The 23,242-nt window shown below is 42.1% G+C and overlaps 1 protein-coding gene across 1 annotated transcript in view; it reads right to left on the reverse strand.

Moving 5' to 3' along the window:
* LOC117826857 (contactin-associated protein-like 4) overlaps positions 1-23,242 on the reverse strand; it is a 176,865-nt gene that overhangs the window by 7,196 nt on the left and 146,427 nt on the right. Inside the window, exons 18-21 of the mRNA XM_034703237.1 lie at positions 19,511-19,750; positions 14,538-14,762; positions 12,673-12,806; positions 6,212-6,299 (exon numbers count right to left, since the gene is read on the reverse strand). Of these exons, the coding sequence (XP_034559128.1) occupies positions 6,212-6,299; positions 12,673-12,806; positions 14,538-14,762; positions 19,511-19,750 (687 nt within the window). The remainder of the gene's footprint in view (positions 1-6,211; positions 6,300-12,672; positions 12,807-14,537; positions 14,763-19,510; positions 19,751-23,242) is intronic.

The following is a 23,242-nucleotide window of genomic DNA, read 5'->3' on the forward strand; positions in this document are numbered from 1 at the left end:
AAGACCTCAGCCTCCTCATATAACCTCCCTGAGCTGATTGCCACCAGCTGAGGGAGACCACAGGTGCTCCCAATAACTGCTGATGAGTGAGGGAACCTTTGGACATGGTTTAGATCTCATTGCAAACATTCATAACACACTAGATCCACAACAATGCTTTCAAATAAAGAGTTAATAGGCCTTTTCATACCACCAGTTCAAGGTGAGGTATTTATGCTCCTGTGACATCTTGCCTTCAATCTGAGTGTTTAAAGTTTCATGATGGTGGGACATTCTTAAAGAAGTTTTATTTCACCCTACTTTATTTATTTATTTAGTTCAAAATGTTGTCACTTTTTATTTTATTGCATTTTTATGTTTTTATTTATTTATTTATTTTAAGTATATCATCTTATTCTCTTTTAATGTTTTCATATTTTAGTCTTTTATTATCTTTATTTTGGTGAGTTTAATTTCCTGTGTTGAGTTTTAACATCTTATTTTACCTCCAGTGTTTCCTCACTAAGATATCATGAGAGCGTTTCCTCAGTTCGTTCAGCAACTTCTTTTTTATTTTTCATTTATTTATTTATTTTATTTTCATTGTTATTATTATTATTGTTGCATAAATCATGTTCTTAACCTTTGGATTGGGGGGTGGGTTTGGAGTCGAGGCTGGGGCTGGGATTAGGATGGGGGATCTTTTTATTTTCATTTCTATATATCCCTTTTTAAAAGTTATTCTATTTTAAGTTGTTTTTATTTACAGCACTTTGTGTTACAATGTCATTGTATGAAAAGAACTTTATGAATTAAGTCTGAGTGATTGATTGATTGATTGACAAAGTCGTCCTACTGCTGTGCCTGATGTGGACTCACTGAGACGACAATATCACGCTGTTGCAGGATCAATATAAAAGTACAAATGCATGAGTTTCTAGTGGCGTTGTTGCAGACTTTCAGTGTGCAAAGGGCAAATTAATCACGTATATACTGGGATGAAAGATGCAGAGCCACGTATGTTATGTCTGCTACAAGCTTGTACGCATTCAGGAGAATATAAGGCATGTTAAGGCGGTTTCTACGCAGGGATTTTACCCCTGAACTACGTGCGTTTCAACCGGTGGACCCAGGGTCTAAATTTAGTTCAAGGGTACATAATCTCCCCCCTAAAAAGCCCCTGCTAGAGGGGTAGTACTTTTCAAAGGTCCCGGGGCTTTCACGGGGCAGGACGTGCAAAGCTGAACGTGTCTGATTGGTAGATTAACTGCAGTGTGTTTATTCCGCCCGCCGTCCACAATAACATCACACACATCTGTGATTCACTTGATTTCTCTTTCTTTCATTAGTTTTTATTTGTTCTATCTTTTTTGTATGTGTGTGTACTTTTCAAAAGAAGAAGCTGAGATTCTCTTGATTTAGCAGCTTGTAACAGTAGTCTTCTAGCCCACCGTGAGTGCGTCTCTCCCGGTGTTACGGTTTTAAAAGTGACCCTGTAAACTGGAGGCCTTCAGCTGAACGTGTCAGTGTTTGTGGAGTTTACACAGCTGTTGAAACACAGAGGGAGTTCCTGGGAATGCAAACTAGTTTAGTTTTTATTAAGATTTCAAAATATCCTCATCAGATATTTAATGATCGTCTAAAGACGTTCATGAGGGATGCATCCGGCTGAGAGTCTCCAGTTAACAGGGTCGCTGTTTAAACCAAAACACCGTCCGATCTCTTCCACGGCTTTTTGAGTTCATAAGGATTTTAAAGCCGTGTTGAAACGTCTTTGCTACTCGCGCTGATCTCCTCTCACGTGTTGATTCAGTGAATCCATCTGTGATGAAATATAGCACCATCTAAAACAGCGCCAGCTGAGTCTCTTCATGCTAACAGGCTAACTGTTGTGTTGCTCATAATAATACCTGCCTGTCCGTCTGCTTCTATGGTGTCATCTCTGATGAATGGCTTCCTCTTTGTTTTACTGCCCTCTACTGGTCTGGTGGTGTAGTGCATTTACTTTTTTTTTTTCTTCACTGGCCTGATTTGCACAATCTACCCGGGACTTCAGCCCGCGGTCAAAACGCAGACAACAATGGGGGCACAGGAACCTTTTAGTTCAGGGGAAAGTAGTCTTGGGGCTAAAAGACCCTGGAGCTCTTGGTCGAAATGCACCTTTAGATCTCCTAATGAAGCATATTTTTTCCCGGATCTGAAGCAGTGTCACATTCGTAGATAAATATCCGTCATTTTTTACCTACAGGTTTGTTGACTCAGCTGCAGTCAGAGTCTCCTCATTGTGGGAACGTTGGCGTGCAGTAGATTGACTTGGACTGATTAAACACCTGAAAACACGTCTAATCATTATGTTGTGTACATTATTCTGTTGTACATTCGCTTATTTACCGAGACTGCAGGACACAAACTGTCATTAAGTCAGGATCCATAATGCTCATCTCTGTCCAATCAGAGGGAAAACCAAACACACACTCAACACCCTCATTACTGCAGACAAGCTGCCAGCGACTCGGCTCTCTGTCTGCATCTATCACTCCACCAGACAGGTTTTCACTCTCACCTCTATCTGTGCGTTATATCGACTTTAATCCCTTCATCCTTCTCCTCCTTCTCTTCCTCCTCACAGCAGAGTAAACAGCAGCTGTGAAAACTGACATTACCGCTGTAAACAGCTGCATCAGTGTCTGAGTGCATGACTGAGAGGTGACAGTGGTTTTACCAGAACACATCTGCATGTTGATGAGAGCAGCAGGAGACATTACAGCAGCCTCTCAGCAGAAACACTCCTCACTCCATCACCTCTCTCTGCCTCTCTGCCTCTCTGTGTTCCTTCCGGGTCCATTAGTTAGGCTGATGGATGACAGGGCTGGCAGGGAGCGACAGAAAACCCACTTTCCTGACGCTTTTCTGATCCTGATCTGACTCTCTGACTCCTCTGGTTTGACGGAGGGGAGGACCGGTCACATGCTGACATGGCGGGGTTAAAACACACAAAGCTGACTCACACTACACTGGAGCTTTACGACCTTAAAGACTGCAGAAACTGGATGATTTGTGTAAGGGTTTCCAGAAGACATGTCTCTTGTGTGCCTCACATAACGAGCATGTTACTTAGCTAGGAATTTGCAAGCCTTTAACAGCGTGTCAAATTATATTTTTAATGGAGGGAGATACTTAAAGGCTGAAACCAATTTATTTAGGCACTGAGAGATTAGAAAAAGCCTAACAAGGTCAAAGTCTGTATTGGATTTAATAAAAAGAACATTTTGTTTGCTTTTGTGGCATCCCATTAAAATACTCTGTTAGTTTAATTAGCATACGAAGGCAACCTCTGCACCTCCTTCACCCCAATAACTGCATCCTATTAAAAAGTAGGAATAATGACCAGATGATATACAATATTTTTAAGATATATATTTTAATATGCTATTACTTTATGATAACTTTTCGTCTTTCCTTTCATTGTAACATTTCAGCTTCTCTGCTCGCCTCTCAGCCGCTCACAGTACCCGTCCCTCTCTGATGGAGCCGTGACCGAGCTAAATTACAGTCTCACCCCAGCTCTGTAACAGGTCCCCGTCCAGGACTTCACTGCTAATTTGAGACAACAGTGCAATAAAACAACCCTGTTTGGAGGCGCTATGCAATAAAGCCTCCACTAAATGGACTTCTGTTCCGCTTCGGTAGCAGGACAGAGGACGACCCAATAACTGAAGACAGAGAGAGCTTTGGCCAAACAGTTTGAGATCCTGGATTAGAGCGAGTTAAGATAATTGAATAACCAACATAATGCACCTCTGCAAATGATACCTCACTAAATCCACTTAAAACTACACCCCCTTTTGACTACAGCCAGCATCACTGATGAATGTTGATATGGATCATAAAACCAAGCATAAAAATAAACTGCAGTTCCTCGAGTGTCCACTTGGGGCTGGCTCCAAAAGCCAAAGAATCCCCATTGAGCCCAAATTAAACGGATAGTTATTACAGTCGATTTAAACATTTTTACAGCCTGATATTAAAACATTTTTATCTTCTCATTTCTTTGCTTGTTCACATTGTTCACAGAGACTTTTTTTGTATTGCTCATTTGTTTCTATAATATTAAAGTTAAGGGAAATGCATATATTTGCATTATTTGGTAGCAAGGCGAGTTGTACTTGATTGCAACAACACTTCCACCAGATCTGTGTCAGGACTACCGGACAGCTGGAGTCATGTGACCAAGGGTTTCCCCGTGGTAATGACTGAATCAAGGATTCTCCTCCTCCTCTCCTCATCCATGTTGTCTTTCTGGTCCTCTGAAAACCTCTGACCTGTTGCCTCCAGGCCTGGCTCCGCTCATCATGACGGTTTGTTGTTGTAGTTAAGTGAAATACGATCTGGTGATAACACAGAGTGTTTTATTCTGAAAATTAACCGGATGTTTTCATTTTGTTTTGGTGCCTGACTTCCTGTCCCGCTCCATCTGCTCTGTTGAGATTGATGCATCGTGCTCCAGCATCCAGATCAGAGACAAAGCCTAAATGCAACAGAGTGGATCCAGTGGAAGTTAACACATTGACTATCAGATCCTGTGCTGTGACAGATCAGAGACAGACCGGACACAGATCAGGAGGAATTTGGCCGTAAAGGCCTTCCTCAGCTCCACCTCTTTGCCTGTGGTTAGACTGATTGAAAATCAGGTTGTGTCAGCAACTTTCAATATGGCAACTGCAATCGTTTGGCATCAAAACCCTGCAGAAATCAACAGGTGAAGGCAGTAAAACTACCTCCATGTTTAATACAACCTTTGGTGAAAACTCCAGATAGTCATATGACATAGTCTTGTGTAGAAAAGCAACAGGGCAGAATCATAGACTGTAAAAAATATGGACGTAGTATACGTGACATCACCCATCTGTTTCTGAACGCTGTTTTGAAGCCAATCGGCAGCGGCAGCCATATTGCTTCTGTCTAGCCAGTGTGACGTAAAGAGGCGGGCTTTGAGCCTCCTAGCCAACAGCTACACTGTTCCTGCAGGCAGCTGTGCCTCTCATTGGAAGACTAGTAATCTCAATATCTTCGAAATTGCCGAATTAGAAAAAAATTCACCCCCCTCACAGTGAGAGGACATCGAGAAATGAGCTGTTCAGACTACACTCGTCTTTTGAACCAGGCTGTAAACATGTTTATTAATGCTGTAAAGATCGTCTTTTTCCCATTCATGTGTATGTGACTTCCGGTACTTCCGGAGCCAGCCTCAAGCGGATCCTCGATGAACTGCAGCTTTTAACACTTCCACATTGACTCATATTTTTAGACTGGAGGTTGCCGCTTGGGCAGAATGTGTAGCAAATAAGGAAGTGCCAAAACCTGCAGTTCCTCAAATGGCCACTTGAGGTTGGCTCCAAAAGTGAGACAATCTTGATTAGGCTTCATATTAAAATGCCCAACTTTATAGCAGAACACTGACTATGCTCCAGCTTCTTTGGTGGGTGAAATTTGAGTATCATTATAAGGATAGTGGGTATCAGTATCTATCAAGCTCTGAAGCAGCTCCCATTAAAAAACAAAACAAAATCAAAAACAGTCACATCTTTATCCAAAAAGACAAAAACAAGCAGCTGTCAAAACTCAAGGTTTCAAAACAGAAGTCCACAAACAACCTGGTCTATATTGTGTTTTCAAGGTCTACATCTTTTATATAATTTGTGGTGCATCACACCTATTTAGTTTCAAACGTGTAAAGTTTGAAGTTAAGGCTGTTAAGACTTACATACTCAATCTATGTGAAAAAAACATCCTGGACTTAAGAGGTATGACGTTTGAAAAGTCACAAAATGTGAGTGAGTGAATGTCTAGTGCTTTATTAATCTATATGACCTCTGCTTTAACTTAACAGCATCAAATATGCACACGTTTAAAACATGCTGAGGTAGATGTGCGCCTCTGTTTAGAGTGTAACAAAAGAACAGGCACATTATGTTGCCAAACTTCACTTTAAGCTGAACATGTTTTTCTAAACCTCTTCTCAGCACTTCTTAGCACCTAATATGATAAATTGATTTATATTTTCATTGTGTTTGAAAACAGATTTGTGTACTTACTACTTTAGTTTTTATAAGAGGGCACACTTTGAGTGTTGCATGAGTCCGAGCATCTCCGTGTTGTTTAGATAAGTGCCAGTCTGAGTGCTCTCTAAGTAAAGAGGCCTTGTCTCTGCTTTTACTGTTTCCTCACTTACCGTGCACTCTGCCCAACACCAGAGACTTGATGGCGTTGAACTCTCCGTCAGATGTCAGGTTGAAGTCTTCTCTGGGGTTTTGGTCGATCTGAAACAAAGAGAACACATCTCTCTCTTTAATGTGAGTTAAACTCTTTGTAGTCTCCTTCGTCTAATTGAAAAGCAGTATCTTTACAATGACTCAAAGTTGGAATGTTGTTTGTTTCACTGTTTTCTCGATGTGGTTGTCAAACATCAGAATTTGACACTCCATATATTTAAAGTTACATCTCTACAACAGTTTTTCTCTTCATGCTTCATGTCACAGGCTCAGAGGGAGAAAAAAGTCCATACTCTGTGAAAAACATTCAGGGTGAGGATCTCCACTGGATATTATTTAATGAGGGCTAGTCTGCAGAGTCTCCTCATGTTGCAGTACAAAGGACAGACAGTCAAGAGAAAGTTTTAGACTTCAACATTTAGAATCCTTTTAACACCAAAGCTTAGAGCTGCTTCTCTTTGGTATTTCTCACTTCTAGATGACTTTAAATGCTGATAGCTTCATCATCATCAACCTTTTTTAAAGCCTTAAATATTCTTACAATGATGTCGAGATACAACTAATACAAACCCAAGTAAAGCAAAAGAGTCACACTCAGTGAAAACACCTGCACCCCGAGATGAAGCGATCTGAGATAATTGACTTGAATTGTCAAGGAGAAACAAGAGTGTCCTTCTTGAAAGTCTGTTGTAAGTAATTCCACATATTTGGAGCACAAAGTCAGATTTCCAAGCTCAGAGTGAACCTGTGGTACTTAAGCATCAGATGGTTTGAATGAGTTCGAAGAGGTCCAGTAGTCCAGTTTAGTTATAGTAATTCCTTTTTAGCCTTGGACTGCATTATTATGATTATTATAATTGTTTTAGCATAATTCTAATTTCATATTTTATTGTCTTAGTTTATGTTATTTTTTAATCTAATTTTATTTGTCTTATATTAATCTGATTTTATCAATTTTATTGTATTATATCTGGCATTTATCTAATTTATTTTAATGAGTTTATTGTATGATTCTATTTTACTTTTCTAGTATCCATCTGCTTTTATTTTAATGATTGTATTGTAATGATTTGATTTTATTTAATAATAATAATAATTCATAGAATTTATATGGCGCTTTTCTTAGTACTCAAAGTCGCTTAAATATTATTAAATATTATTATTATTTAGTGGTATTTATCTGCTTTTATTTTATCTGATTGTATTTATTGTTTTTTATGTTATGATTTTATTTTTATTTAAATAGAAGTTTATTACAGCCTAGTCTGGACTGAATTTGGCTTGAGCTGGCAGCTTGCTGGGTTGGTGGAGTAGAGGGTGACACGGGAGTGGATTTTCACTCCTGTCCCATCCCACTCCCACAGAAATAAATCTTGTCCCGTCCCACTCCCGGTAAAATGACTCCCACTCCCATCCTGCTCCCATTCAGAATGACTCCCGCTCCTGTACCGCTCCCATTTTCTTTTCTTCTTTTAGTCTTTAAGTAATACATACCTCAACGAACAAAAGTGCACAAAGGCATTACCTTCACAATTCACATACTGTACCTAAGTTTTGGAAAAACTAAAGGCTGATTTATACTTCTGCGTTGAATCAACGGCGTACCCTACGCCAGGGGTCCGCGTAGCTCCCGTACCTACGCCGAGTCCTACGCACGTAGCTGACGTGCACCTCCTCCAAAATGTAACTCCCCGTAGAGCCGACGCGGACCTCAAGCCCTGTGATTGGTTCGGCGGCTTTGTATTTCCCGCATTTACAACACTTCCGGGATCCCGGACATCGGCCGCACATCGGCCGTGTATTTCATCTCCTCCTCTCTATCCTTCATGTAATCATGTCTGTATGATAAACAGCAACATGTATCAGCTGTAGATTAACATAACACGCTCTGAATCTCTGTGGAAAAGTAAACAGAGATCGTAGCGGGACCGGAAGCAGGCGACCGGCTATCAGAGAGACCACACTGCCCTCAAGTGTTTCGGCGGAGAATTGCTGCGCGACACAGACACACCGACGCACAAGTTTGTGGGGCTCATGTCCGCGTCAGCCCCTGCTGCGTAGGGGAGACGCAGAAGTATAAATCAGCCTTAAGACCCCAGCTCTCATCTTGGGTTAGGTGTACGCTCCACTTGTGATTTTTGTCAGCACTTCACTTTCACGTCACATCAGATAACCCTTTGGGTTTTTGCATTATTTGTGGACGCAACATAGACGTGCTCCTCAGCCTGCAGCGCACTGATCAGCTGTTCAGGCCTGCAGCTTCAAAGAGACAAAAATACAAATAAACTTAATACTGAGGGATTCTGACCGCGCCGATGTCATGCCATTTACTGCTGACACACGTGAACACCTTTATGAGCCAGAGTCCACAGAGGAAAAAGAGATTTAATGCACCGGAGGAAAAAAGGAGAAACTTCAGAGCTAAACTGGAGCAGGAGAGATCCAGAGTTACCTGGTGGATCAGGTGTGTAAACTGTGAGCTAATGTTTACAGTTTACACACAATGAACCAAGAAAACTTTTTGCTGTCACAAGTAAGACTCAACAACAGTCCCTCTAGACCTTTTCGCTCCAGCCTGCTCCGTTAACTACAGCTTTCTCCACAGGGGGTGCCAAAATCAACGCAAACTGAAAGCTCCTCACAGGTCCTTAAGTTAGAGTGAGAGTAAGGACATGTTCCTCAAATTCCAAATAAATTAAGTCCAAAGCCGTAGCTGCTGCTGGTGCTAAATAAAAAGTTGGGGAAACGTCGGTTATCGTGGTTCAACCCGGTGAGTTTGCCAAAGTCTCAATTAATGCAACAGTTTTAAGACTTCCTTCAATCAGAACAAACACATGTCAGCCCTGGTGATGATGCTGGAGGAGAAGTCAGAGCGTCACTAAGTCATCAGAAATCCGCTCAAGGAAGTGTATAAAATGTCAATCCATCCAGTCTCATTAAAACATGATGTCTGTCTGGACCGGAGCTGTGGATGTTCTCATGCCACCAGCATCGCTTCAAGATGCTTTCATCCCTAAGACTTAAGATTGGTTTAACAGAAAAAAAGCAGGTCTCACCCAGAGAGATGAGATGGTGCACATTAAGAGACTAAAATACACAAAACTGAGGAAATGGTGCAGTGGATGGCTGACTTTGCGAGGTAAAAAATCATTGTTTCAACATGTTACAACCTGAGTGTCTTTCCTCAAATGTGTGATAACTGGAGCGTGCTGGAAAACCAACGACAAACCCTCAGAGGAAAACTCCGGACACTGCGCTCTCTGATAACAAAAACAGAGGACGCAGTGTTTTGGTAGCCTGGAGTGATTCAGGCTTCAGTGAGTCATTTTTCAGCAGGGCTCCTCCTCAGGGGGAGTGGACTGGAGAGGAGAGGATACTGTGCACACGTGAGTCCTGTAAGGAGACTGCATCCCGCCGGTCATCAGGAAACAGAACTGAAACCCTTGTGCGTGTGCCTGATGTCCCCGGAGTATGTTGCTAACGATATAATGATTCAAGGTGATGGAAAGTGGCAGGATGAGACACACCTCATATTTCACCGCGCTCACACACACACTGAATCAGGAGACCATGCATGTCTGGGTCACCTTGTATTTCATCTCAGACTGTAGATAATTAAACACGCATTCAGGCTGCCGGCTCCTGGTTACATGAAGTTAACCTCATACATCATCTGAAGCTGCTCCAAACAAGATAAGACATCAGTAGATTCAGATCTGATTAAGAGGCTTCATATTTCATCTGAGGCTCTTCTAATGTGGAGTTTGTCCCTGCTGCCCTGCCGTAGATCTGCAGCTTTGTTATTACACAGGGGAACAACACAGCGGCATGAAGACGGGACTCTGCCTCTACCTTCCACAGATTTAATGACCCACACATGAGATCCACTTCTTCTAGATCATTAGTGTGTGCTATTCTGAGTGACAGCAGGTGAGCCATTACCTCTGAAGTGGTACAGATAGTTATTTTAGCTGCACCGTGGCACCCTATAGGTCCAGTACCAGCCTGTGTCCTTTCCTGAATGTCCTTCCTTCTCTCTAACTTTCTAACAACTTTCACATCTCTCTCTGCATTCCCTACCTTCTCTCTCTCTCAGTATGAACTCTCACATCTCCCTTTAGGCTGTTGCAATCTTAGGAGAGCACATTCTGCAAGCCATGTGCCACAGATGGATGCTTTGTGCTGGAAAATTGGAGTAATAATGACATTTGTTTTGCATGTTTTCCGATAAAGAAGGATTTCCACTGTTTCAAATGGAGAATATCATGCACAGGTTTGTTATTGAAGTAAAACCTGCTGATTATGGTTCATGTTTAAGTGTTCTTTGAGAATTAAAAAGATGAGGGATTCAGTTCTAAAAGACTAGAACTGATTTAAACATTTTACTGACCACTTTTAAAGCTCGTCTGGGTCTTGCCCCGAGCTACATTGTGGAAATGCTGACACCATACGAGCCATCTCACAGCCTTGGACCCTTCTGGTCGTTCCAAAGTCGAGGCTCAAATCCAAATTGGATTGTGCTTTTTCTAACAGAGCCCCTCGACCTTGGAGCGACCTCCCTCAGGAGATCAGTGACAACATGCTTTTACGTGAATTCACCTTTTAAATTGCTTTTTATTTTTCATTTTAAAAATGTATTTGAATTTATTTATTTGATCATTTATTGTTTTATTATTTCCTTTTTCATCTATACTCTTAGTGTTCTTAATCTACCCTTTTTTATCTTCTCTTTTTTTTTTCAAACTCTTTTTTTTTATTATTAAGTTTTGAACATGTCAAGTTGCTTTAAACAATAAGGCACAGGATTACAGTATTGTCTTTAACCCCTCCGCCCCACCCACCCAGTTCAGGTCCAGACTGTACGGAGGCTGGTGGACACACACTACACACACAGTCACACAACAGGGGAAAAGAAAGAAAGAAAGAAAAACAATAGATAAATAATAAACAAAAGACAGAGAGAAAATAAATTAAATTAAATTAAAAAAATTACAAACAAGCAGAAGGTGCAGCAGTTGGAGAAGAAGAGTGGAAAGAGTGGGAGTAAGGTGAATTACTCATCATCAGAATCAGGTATTAAAGTAAGGGATTTTGCAAATGTTAGAAAAGGATTCCATATTTCTTTGAAATGTTATAGAGGAGTTTTTCAAGGAGAATCTGAGTTTTTCCAGCTTAAGGTTGCAGAGGACTTCTCTGATCCAGCGATCATATAATGGGGGGCGAGCTAGTTTCCAGTCTCTGATGTGATGTTGTCTTCTTCCTAAAAACCCTTTAATTGTCCTGTAGTGCTTTTATTTGTATATTTTTCATCCATCCATCTCCCTACGCTTATCCGGGTCCGAGTCGTGGGGCAACAGTCTCAGCAGGGAAGCCCTTACAGTCCTTTCCCCAGCCACTTCCACCAGCTCTTCTGGGAGGCTTTCTAATATATATAATCTCACCAGCGTGCCCTGGGTCTTCCCCGTGGCCTCCTCCCAGACGGACATGCCCGAACCACCTCATCTGGCTCCTCTCGATGCGGAGGAGCAGTGGCTCTACTTTGAGCCTCTCCCGGATGTCTGAGGTCCTGACCCTATCTCTAAGGCTGAGCCCAGACACCCTGTTGAGAAAGCTCATTTCGGCCGCTTGTAATTGCAATCTTCTTCTTTCGGTCACTACCCACAGCTCGTGATCATAGGTGAGGGTTGGAACATAGATTGACCGGTAAATTGAGAGCCTTGCCTTCTGGCTCAGCTCTCTCTTCACCACGACAGACCGCTACAGGGTCTGCATCACTGCAGACGCTGCCCCGATCTGTCCGTCAATCTGGCACTCCTTCTCACTCGTGAACAAGACCCCAAGATACTTAAACTCCTCCACTTGGGGTGAAGACTCTCCTCCGACCCGGAGAGGGCAAGCCACCTTTTCCGACAGAGCACCATGACCTCAGACTTAGAGGTGCTGATGTTTTTATCTATTTTATTTATTGATTGATTTTTTTATGTGTCAGTTCATTGTCCAGTCTTACCCGAGTGTTATCTTCCTGCGTTCTGAGTGTTCTTGTGTTTTTCCGTAGGTTTGTATTGAGTAAGTTTTGATTTAGTGTTAATTAAACCTTTCTTTTGAGTCTGCATTTTTGATCCTTTTCTTTGGTTTTGTCTAATTGGTAAATGGAACCAATCAGCAAGAGAGCAAAGACTTGTGCACAAGCAACCTTGCGACCAAAACATGCATTAAACTCACCCTCAAGTGAGTCCAGTCCACAGCAGAACTGTTGACTTGAAGCAGGCTTAGGAACGTTCAGTTACTCTTGTGGTTGTGTTTATAATAACAGCATGGTGTGAGTGAGTGAGTGAGTGAGTGTGTGTGTGTGTGTGTGTGTGTGTGTGTGTGTGTGTGTGTGTGTGTGTGTGTGTAGGTGTGTGTGTGTGTGTGTGATTACCTGCACAGACACAGAGTCCGTCAGTCTCCGGATGCTCACAGTGTGAAGCTGTCCGTTGGCCAGGCTCCTTGCTCTGCTCCTCAACACCTCAGCCTCTCTGCTGCTGTCCAGCTTGTATCTCACCTCCAGCTTATCTTCACACACACACAGAGAAACACAACCAGTCACACACACACACACACACACACACACACACACACACACACACACACACACACACACACACACACACACACACACACACACACACACACAGTCACACACACACACAGTCACACACAAAGTTTTCCAAACATAAACTTTCTCTCTTTACAAAACCTCCACGTCTCCTCTCTAATCTTTACTTATCTATAAAAGATGTTTTTTTCACTTCACTGATGAATCGGGGAGATGAGTATCTGAGTCAGTAATGATTCCATATTAAGAGGATTAGACATTCATTCTATATCAATAACAACTCCAGGTCTAATTAATATTATTAATATTCAGAAGATTATGAGATATTTAAAATCCCTGTGATGTCTTTGGGCTTTTAATGACACCTTGTCCTTCAGAGGGAAACTCTCCACCATCGTTTTACCCCAGAGTATCATTATTATTTCAATAAAGACCATTTCAGAAAGATTATTGTTATATTTTTCTTGTTATTAGCGTGGTAAAGGAATAATAATTGAATGTGAGAGCTGTCCCGGTGGCTTTTTTGTCTGATTATAAAAACATGTATTCTTGTAAGTGATTAACGAGGAGTTCCTGTGTTTGGTTTGAGGCGATGTTTTTCTGCAGCAGAAGAAGAAGAAGAAAGGAAGAAGCATCACAAGGTAAAGCTCTCAGGAGTTTAATGGGCGCATCAGTTTGAGTGCATTTACCTGACGACTCCTCGGTCAGCATGAAAACCTTAATGCCCCGCTGTCCTCTGACTCATTAACACCAGAACAAGTCAATCTGCAGCTAATCTAGCAGCAAAGTGCGGATTTTATTAAACTTCTGGAGGCTGAAAATGTGATTTCAGATTTAAAGTGCCTCCTGCTTCTCTTAAAAGTGAGCGTAATTATTTCACACTGAAGTTGATAAAACACATCAGCAAGTTTTCAGCTGTTTTCTCCAGCAGCACGCCGACCTGTCACCCATTAGCACCCACCAGACTCTTATTCCCTCAGCTGCACTCCTCAGGTCTCAGAGAGAGGACCTGTGAACACTTCTTTATGTCTGCAGGAGACTAAAGCTAATAGACGGCCCTGCTGGACGGATTAAATGGAGGTACAGACTGACGGGGCGAATCAGAGAGAGGAGAGATCTGACAGATCCTGATAGATCTGGTAGAGCTTCAGAGTAGAGGAGGAGATGAGGAAGACGAGGAGGAAACAAGGAGGGGTCGATGTCAGGATGAAAGAAAGAGGGGAGGAAAGGTAAGATGAGAGACTTGGAGATGTTAGGAGAGTAAAATAATGGGTGGAGGAAAATCAAGACCAGCAGAATAAAAGGCCTTGACAGAAGTTTTATGTAAAGTTTGATGAATGGAGAGAATAGTTTAAAAGACGAGGAGAGAGGTAGAACAGTAAGATGATGTATTCAGCTAAGAGGTGAGGAAAGGGGGCATTGAAAGTACAAAAGGAAGGAATAGAAGAATTATCTTAAAAGAAGATTTTCATGAATAATATTTCACTTCAAGAGAAAAAGGATGAGTTCAAAGAGGTGAAGCATGAAGGAGGAGAGGATTGTGAATGAAAAGGAAACACTTCAAACTGTGGATAAACTTGTTTTGATTAAATCAATAAAAAACAAAGAACAGGAAAAATAAGAGGCAACATTAAATTAAACAAAAACCTGCCAACAAACAGACCCCTTCAAAATAAAAGCCTCCTCACCGTGCTTGTTGATGAGCAGGGCCAGGTACTCTCTGTAGTAGGAGCTGATGTAGAACAGCACAGCTGGACTCTGATTGGTCCTGAAGCTCAGAGAGACGTTCTCTCCTCTCAGTGTCATGTCCGAGTAGATGGAGGACGGCAGAGCGCTGCTGTTCTTACTCAACTCGTAAGGCTCCTTGAAGGTGTAGGTGACCGAGGTCCCTGATTTGAAGCTGGCTGATACCTCTGGAGTGAAAACACACATTCAAGCCGGTTCACTTTTTGAATCATGGGCGGAGGTTTGAGATGTTGTGATGAGAATTGCTTCCATGAAATGCCAATCAGATCATCAGTCTTTATGCCTGCTCTCAGGTTTGCACACCTGTAGCAAAGCCTTTGGGAGCAATTTGGGGTTCAATACCCTGCTCATGGACACTTTGACCTGCAGACAGGAGGAAACAGGAGTTCAACTGCTGGCTTAGGCTTGGGCCAGCTCTAAGTTCTGCTGCTGTAGGCTTAGACTGCCGGAAGAACTGACACACTGGGATCCTATCTGCTTGTCTTCTGTCACACCACAGTCACTAGATCTATAGAGCTCCCTTGTCTCGTAGGTTTGCTCTGGCCTGCTGTGGACGTGCAAGACTCCAGCAGCTGCAACTACTATTATCCGTCTTACCATTATCATCTCTCTCCCTCTCTTTTCATCTCCCTCTATCCCTTTTTCCAACCCCAACACGGTCTCAGCAGATGTGTGTCTAACATGAGTCTGGTCCTGCTGGAGGTTTCTGCCTGTTAAAGGAAGTTTGTCCTTGCCACTGTAACTTGCTAAATGCTGCAAAGTGCTCTGCTCATGGGGGATTAAGATGAGATCAGACTGAGTCCTGTCTGTAAGATGGGACTGGATCTTATCCTGTCTTGATGTTAGGTCTAGTTATGCTGCTATGCAGGGGCGTTTCCAGAACTTTTTGACCGGGGTGGCCCAACTGAGGCTCTCACATAGGCAGAGGTGGCCAGTGCATTTACAAATAAATAACATTTACCCTTTCTGTCTTCACAACCTACTTTCATTAAAGTATTAAACAGTCGTTATATCCCTTCTGACTTAAAAAAGACATGACAAATTGGCATAAATCTTCTAATCTTAATTCTTTAAGGACTTACAAAAGATGTTTTTTCAAAGTCACATTTGAGGGCACTAATAACGAAATCTACTGTCAGCCTTTTAACTCATCCCAAATTGTAGATTTTAATAGAAACCCCACCTCTGACAAGGCAAACAGCCAATCATAGTTTAGGATTTTGGGGTGGCCCCTGGAGTGGCCAATTGGATTTCAAGGGGTGCCAGTGTCACCCTTGGCCACCCCTCTGGACACACCACTGCTGCTATAGGCTTAGACTGCAGAGAGAACTGGCACACTGACGCACTTCGATCCTATCTCACCCCCCTCAGCCCCACCCTCCATCACTTACTTTAACTCTTCCTGTCCCTTTAAAGTTACCAACCATAGACCTTCCTGGAGTCCCTGAGCTCCCTTGTCTCGTGGGTTCCTCTGGATCTCTGCTGCTGTGGACGTGCTAGACTCCAGCTGCTACAACTACTACACTCCATCTCACCACTATCATCTCTCTCTCTTCATCTCCTCTTTCCCTCTTTCCAACCCCAACTCGGTCGAAGTAGATGTCTGTCTAACGTGAGTCTGGTTCTGCTTGAGGTTTCTGCCTGCATTAGATATCTTGATGTGTTGTCAGGACAAAAACGTACAAAACAAAAACAGTCTCTCTTCTCTGTCTGCCAATCACTTACTTTAAGTCTTCCTGTCCTATTAAAGTTACTAACCATAGACCTTTCTGGAGTCCCTGAGCTCCCTTGTCTCGTAGGTTGCTCTGGATCTTTGCCCTAAAAGGCCTGCTGCTGTTGACGTGCCAGACTCCAGCTGCTACAACCACTACTATCAGTCTCACCACTATCATCTCTCTCTCGCTGTTCATCTCCCTCCATCTCTTTCTCCAACTCAGTCTCAGCAGATGTGTGTCTAACATGAGTCTGGTCCTGCTGGAGGTTTCTGCCTGTTAAAGGAAGTTTGTCCTTGCCACTGTAACTTGCTAAATACTGCAAAGTGCTCTGCTCATGGTGGATTAAGATGAGATCAGACTGAGTCCTGACTGTAAGATGGGACTGGATCAGATCCAGTCTTGATGTTGGGTCTTTGTTAATAATAGAACATAGAGTACGGTCTAGACCTGCTCTGTTTGGAAAGAGTCTGAGGATAACGTTTGTTGTGATTTGGCGCTGTTTGAATAAAGATTATAAAAAAAACTGTTAACAAAACTGTGCTTAGCTCTTGCATTTCTTCATCTCAGCATTATTTAAAGAACAGAATCTCTGCATGCTCTCACTGCTGCTGTGATTCACAGCCTCGGCAGACAGAAGTCTTTTGCAGCATTTTATAACCTTGTTGTAGTTTTATTGATAATTCTCATTGAAGGGGGGGAAGCATTGACTTTTTATGCATGAACACCATTTATTTCACTTTGCCTCTTTTGTTTCCCTCTAGTAGAATAATAGTTCAATATATCCAGGAAGAACATAATTGTTTATTTGGCAGGGTAGAATTAATACATGTAGAGTAACACTTTACTTTGTTTCAGTATGAGAATGAATGGCTCAGAGTTTTTAGATCTATAAAGTATAAAGAGCGTCTACAGAGCTGTGACTGCATCGCACGGTGAGAAAACAACATTAATACTTAGTCAAGAGAAGGGTCTTTAAAATTATAAATTCACAAAAGCATCAAAGTGATTCCCTTTCAGTGCCTTGGCCGGCTGACGTAGCTGCAGATGAGAGAGGAGACACCAGCAGCGGTTCAGAAGAGGGCAAATAAAGTACTTGTAAAAAGCGCTCCACTCACTTAAGTTCCTGAACTCAGACTCAGAGTTCAACGTGATGATGCATTATTAGTGCAGTGAATTAAACATCAAACGCAAGACTTACATTGACTTCAGCACATCAAACAGGCGCTATTTGCATGAATCCTTTGATGTCCCATGGTAGCTAAGTACTTCTTGATGAGAGTTAAGTGCAGTAAAAGGTTCACTGGAAAGATGCAGACTCTTAACCTTTTAACAGCAGCAGAAAAACACCCACACACACGCGCCCTGAGCTGAGTGTCGGCCTCTTTCGCTTGCATTTCCATTAATTGAGGTCTATGGAGTTCAGTGTGAGAATATGTCATGTTACAGTACCATGGAAATAACTGCCTGTGTGCATTAATTGACTGAGTAGACGTTATGTCAGTGGAAACCTAGACATTCAGGGTTCATCCAGCAAAGTGAAAGACTCTGCTCAGACAGTGTCTCCTCCTGCTAAAGGCAGCAAAGCTCACACAAAGCATCATAGCAGCTTAACCTTGGAACAGTTAAAGTAAAGAAAGGAGGCAGGAAGTATCAGTATGAGCTGCGTCTTTAAAGTGGCTGGAGAGGACTCTGACAGGTTGGTGGATCAGCGTCATTTGGGTTGAAGATAAACTTTTGCAACTGCTTCAGGTTTATAACCACTGTGCAAACTTTGTTTCATGCCCATGACCTAAAGAGGCTTATATTTCTAACTCCATCAACAAGTCAATTCTGAACTGAAGAAATCTTTCAGTTAAAGGGTTATCAATCAATCTTTATTTGTACAACGCCAATTCACAACATAAGTCATTTGAAAACTCTTTCCAAAAAGAGCAGGTCTAGACCGTACTCTCTGTTCTATTATAAATAGGGATGGGAAATTATTTTCAAATATTCAAATACTCCTTCACTTAGTGAAAATCGAAGAGTTACTTTGAATATTTTCTCATTTTAAAAGTAAAATTTTTCATTGTTTTCACCGGTGCCTGGTTGTAAAACAGTACTCCCACTAGACGGTGGCTATGGAGCGTCTTAAAGCTGTTAGCTAACCGCATTAAATAGCAAAAGAAGAAGAATGCTGACTGCAATGAATAGCAAAAAGAAGAAGAAAACATTAACGACAATCACAGTGATTTTCTCCCATCTCCCAATCTCACACTGTGTTTGTGTGTGTGTGTGGGGGGGTTCTTATTTGAATAATGGTCTCAAATAGATGCCAATGATTATCGAATAGTCTTTTGGCTTAAAATAACCGTCCCTTTCATCTCCATGAAAGTTTGTTTGTTGAGAAGTTTGTTTGTTAAGAAGCTTCAATCAATCAATCTTTATTTAAATAGCCCCAAATCCCAACAATGGTTATCTGAAGACTCTTCACAACAGAGCAGGTTTACCCCCCAACATCAAGACAGGATAAGATCCAGTCCCATCTTGCAGACAGGACTCAGTCTGATCTCATTTTAATCCACCATGAGCAGAGCACTTTGCAGCATTTAGCAAGTTACAGTGGCAAGGACAAACTTCCTTTAACAGGCAGAAACCTCCAGCAGGACCAGACTCATGTTAGACACACACCTGCTGAGACCGTGTTGGAGAGAGGGATAGAGGGAGATGAAGAGAGAAATAGTTGTAGCAGCTGGAGTCTGGAACGTCCACAGCAGCAGGACGTCTACAGCAGCGACTCAGAGGAAAGGTCTATGGTTAGTAACTTTAATAGGACAGGGAGAGTTAAATTAAAAGACAGTTAGAGAGAGGAGAGAGAAGGGATCCCAGTGTGTCAGTCTAAGCCTACAGCAGAATTAGAGCTGGTCAAAGCCTGTGCCAGCTCTAACTATAAGCTTTATCAACTATAAAAATGTGAAGCCTACTCCTAAAAGACGAGAGAAAAGAGAGGGTGTCTGCCTCCCAGACCCTGACTGGTAGATGATACCATAGGGAGAGGGGCCTAGGGTTAATATTCTTCAACTTCAACCAAGTTCAGAGGCTTTTTGGATCAATATTTGGATTACAACGATCTGACTGTGTGTGTGTGTGTGTGTGTGTGTGTGTGTGTGTGTGTGTGTGTGTGTGTGTGTGTGTGTGTGTGTGTGTGTGTGTGTGTGTACCTGTATGGCAGAATACTCCAGTGTATGCTGACAGGCTGCAGTCACAGTGGAATCCGTTGTCTCTCTCGACACAGCGGCCTTGGTTCTGGCAGAGCGAGCCGTAGCTGCTGCAGTGACCCGGGCAGCCGGCTCGAACCCCGGGTGTGATCTTTGCCCTCTCCTCCAGGTCCAGGGTGTGGCCGTTCAGCTGCAGGGAGCGAATACACCCTCGAAAGCCCTTCTGCCTGGATGCTGTGCCTCCTGACAACACAGAAAAAGTGCATTGCATTTTTCTGTATCTCATGTCACACGCAGTTAATATCAAAGCACGAAGGAATCAAAGCGAGTGTCTCCGGAATAAATATTACTTTATCTCTCCTCTCTGTCTTAGTCTTTCTCATTGTGTGATTAAGTTTGGGACGTTTTCTTTCTCTCTTGTTTTCCATTACTCCTCCTCCTGTCAGCTGCAGCACATCCACATGTCGCCTCTGCCCCCAACACAAGCTCCAAACTGTCAACACTCCTCTCAGGAAATGCCACAACTACGGAACAGCTCCGAGGCAACACGCTGCAGGTGGAAAACAAAACCAGGGACATGACTTTCATCACTTGTCTTAAGGTTTATCTATGCAGCAGTTTCCTTGCTGGTGACTGGCTAACTGTGGAGCTGGCTGCCTCGCTGAATTCCTGTCGGTCTCTGTGTCTGGTCAAATGTGACTCACAACTTTTTACCTTTTTTAAAAACTTATTTTATGCAGCAGGATTTCAAACCCCATATTTGGGCAAAGATCACAGTCCTAGTTGTCTCTGTCCTCAGAGTTCACATACGCCAGCTGACAACCTCCCAGCATTCAACAGTAGAATCTTTTCACACCAAACATTGAGCTCTGTCGGGCCCAACACTTTGCTCTGATACGAGATAGAGATGGATAGAGTTAGAAAGTGATGAAATGAATGGAAACTAAAGATTTATACCACATTTGGAACTTGCAATGTCACAGATGTACACACTTTATGACAATTTGAGAGCTGAAAAATGGCCAAATGAAACAATTAAAGGATTGATTTATCTGGAATTGATTACTGACTTATGTTTGTTTTTAAACTCTTGCATATTAATCACACCCATAGGTCACACTGTTGCTGCAAATTGCATTTGTTTGAGGGTCAAAAAGGAGGGGATAAAACTTATGGGGTAGTATACTCATTCATGCACTTTATCATCCCTTCACTTTGCGTCATATCTGACTGCTATATTGTCCTTTTTATGGCTTTAATCATTTTTATTGCTTTATTTACTTTATTGCTTTCATCAGATTTTATCTCCTCTGTAACTCTTGATTGTTTTTATATCTGTCATGATCTCAATATGTAGTTTACTATACTGTTAGATATCTCTGTGTTTACCTACAGTGCTGCTGTGTTTTTTGCTTCTTTTAAGAGGCTGGTCTCTCCACACTCACCTGATCCTCACCTGTTCTTGATTAGATGCCACACTGAGACCATGTCCACACGAATACAGATATTTAAGAGACGTTTCTTCCTGTGCACACTAGACGTGTTTTTGATCATTTCTCTGTCCCCAAGACAGGGTTAAAAAATGCTTACGTCATGCCAGGCCATTAAGCTATGGTGATCAGAATGTCACATTTAAACCAAGCAGCAACCTCTGGTCTTAAAATATGAAGCCTATTCAGAAGCGTTAAAAACTGCAGTTCATTGAGCGTCCACTAGAGGCTGGCTGCAGAAACACAGGAAACCACATACACACCCATTCAAAGAAGATGATCTTTACAGCAGGAATAAACATGTTTACAGCCTGGTTCAAAAAACAGTTTAGGTCTGGATAACTAATTTCTCTATTGGCACACACTGTACGGGATGAATTTTTTTATAATGCAATAGTTAAGAAGATATTAAGATTCCGCGTTTTGCCCATTTAAAGCTGGGGTTGGCAGTCTTGGAAAACTAGCATGAATTTGAATGTAGCATTTCCTCAGGACTCCGTCTAACCCCTCCGCCCCTCCCCTCGGAGCTCCTCCGAAATGACGTCATAAAAGTTATAACAGATATATAATACTGTAACAGCTCTACTGTTTGTTAAACGTGTTCAGTGTAGATTTTCTTAATTCCTACAGTGTTGACGGTCAGTGAAGGCATCAGGAGAGGTGTAGAGTGTGTGAGCTGGAGAGAGGAGAGACAAGAGGAGAAGTTCTTCATTCATTCAAACATTGATTGTTGTTTTGTTGGTTGGCGTGATCACGGCCGACAGTGACCGGTTATTAAAGATCAACGTGTTCACGAATCGGCTCGTCATCACTACAGCGTCTGGACGGACGCTACAGTACATCTACATTTCTGTAGGACTTACTGAATGTCATTAATTCTTCTGCTTGTCAGAGCCCCCGTGGTGAGAGCTTTTCAGACTCTGATCCGGACTACAGTCCTGAGCAAAGCACTTTATCAGGTCAGAGAGGACAGGCCTGAGGTGGAGCGAGAGGAGCAGGAAATAGAGTCAGGGGAAGCAGAGGCAGGAGACGGGGACGAGGAGTGCACGCCGGGGAAATGTACGCGCAGGAGGCGGGCAGGATTTGGATGGTTTAAAATTTTGGCACCCAAAAAACGGTGATTGGTTAGTGTTTTCCCAGGTTTACTCCGGCTGTAGATAGCAGCTTTTTTTGGTTCTTTTTTAAGAACACATTATGTATTGAATGCCATCAGGACATAAAGATCCTTTTAACCAGTATAACAAAAAGTTTATCTAAATCTGATTACCAACCCCAGCTTTAAGGACATGACTGACTTGATTGATGAGGAGGCTTAAAGCCAGCCTCTTTACCTCACACTAGATTGGACAAAGTTAGGTTGTGTTCAGCATTTCCAACATTGCAACCGCCAACGATCCGCTTCAAAATAGGGCTTAAGAGACAGATGGGCGACGTTGCAGATAACGTCCATGCATGCATATTGAGTGTCTCCTTGAGCAAGCAAAAAAAACACCTCTTGTACGGAGTGCCAAATTAAACAGTATGTGAATTTGATATATTTATTCGGCCTCACTGCTTTTTTACTTTTTTACTTTTTTACTCTTTTACTTCCTAAATTGAGCTCTTACTATTATTTTATTGTTTTTATTTATTGTTATATTGTGTACGATTATATTGTATTTTAATATCTGTACAGCACTTTGGTCAACTGAGGTTGTTTTAAATGTGCTCTATAAATAAAGTTTGACTTGAATTGACTCACGTCGTAGTATAAGGATGAAGAACAGCTAGGTTTTCTCGTAAACTAGCAATTAAACTTCATACGGAACAGACATAAAAAAAAACAATTCCCATGTGCAAGTTGAGATAATGATGATGTCAACAGTTCCTAAAACGTTTGTTTTTGTTGTTGACACAAGCGCAAGAGTCGTTAAAACTCTGTCCCATTGTAAGGCGTTTCCCAAAATCTCTGTTTCCACTGAAATTAAAAGCTGTGTGGACGTAATGTGGAGAAAAAGACTATGTTTCAAAAGGTATCCACACACACGAGGCAGGGCCTTGAGCTCTGGATTTTTCTTTCTTCCAGTTATAGAGTCCACTCCATCTTTGTATTTTTCTCATGTTGCATTACTTGTGTTTATACATGGATTGTCCTGTGTCTCAAATTTCCACAGCCTCTGATCATCTGAACTGTATCACAAATCTGTCTCAAGTCACTCAGTGTTACCTGTACCACATTCCCCTCAGTCAACATGTCTTCCCTGCC

The sequence above is a fragment of the Notolabrus celidotus genome, chromosome 15 (genome assembly GCF_009762535.1).
Source record: "Notolabrus celidotus isolate fNotCel1 chromosome 15, fNotCel1.pri, whole genome shotgun sequence".
NCBI lineage: Eukaryota > Metazoa > Chordata > Actinopteri > Labriformes > Labridae > Notolabrus > Notolabrus celidotus.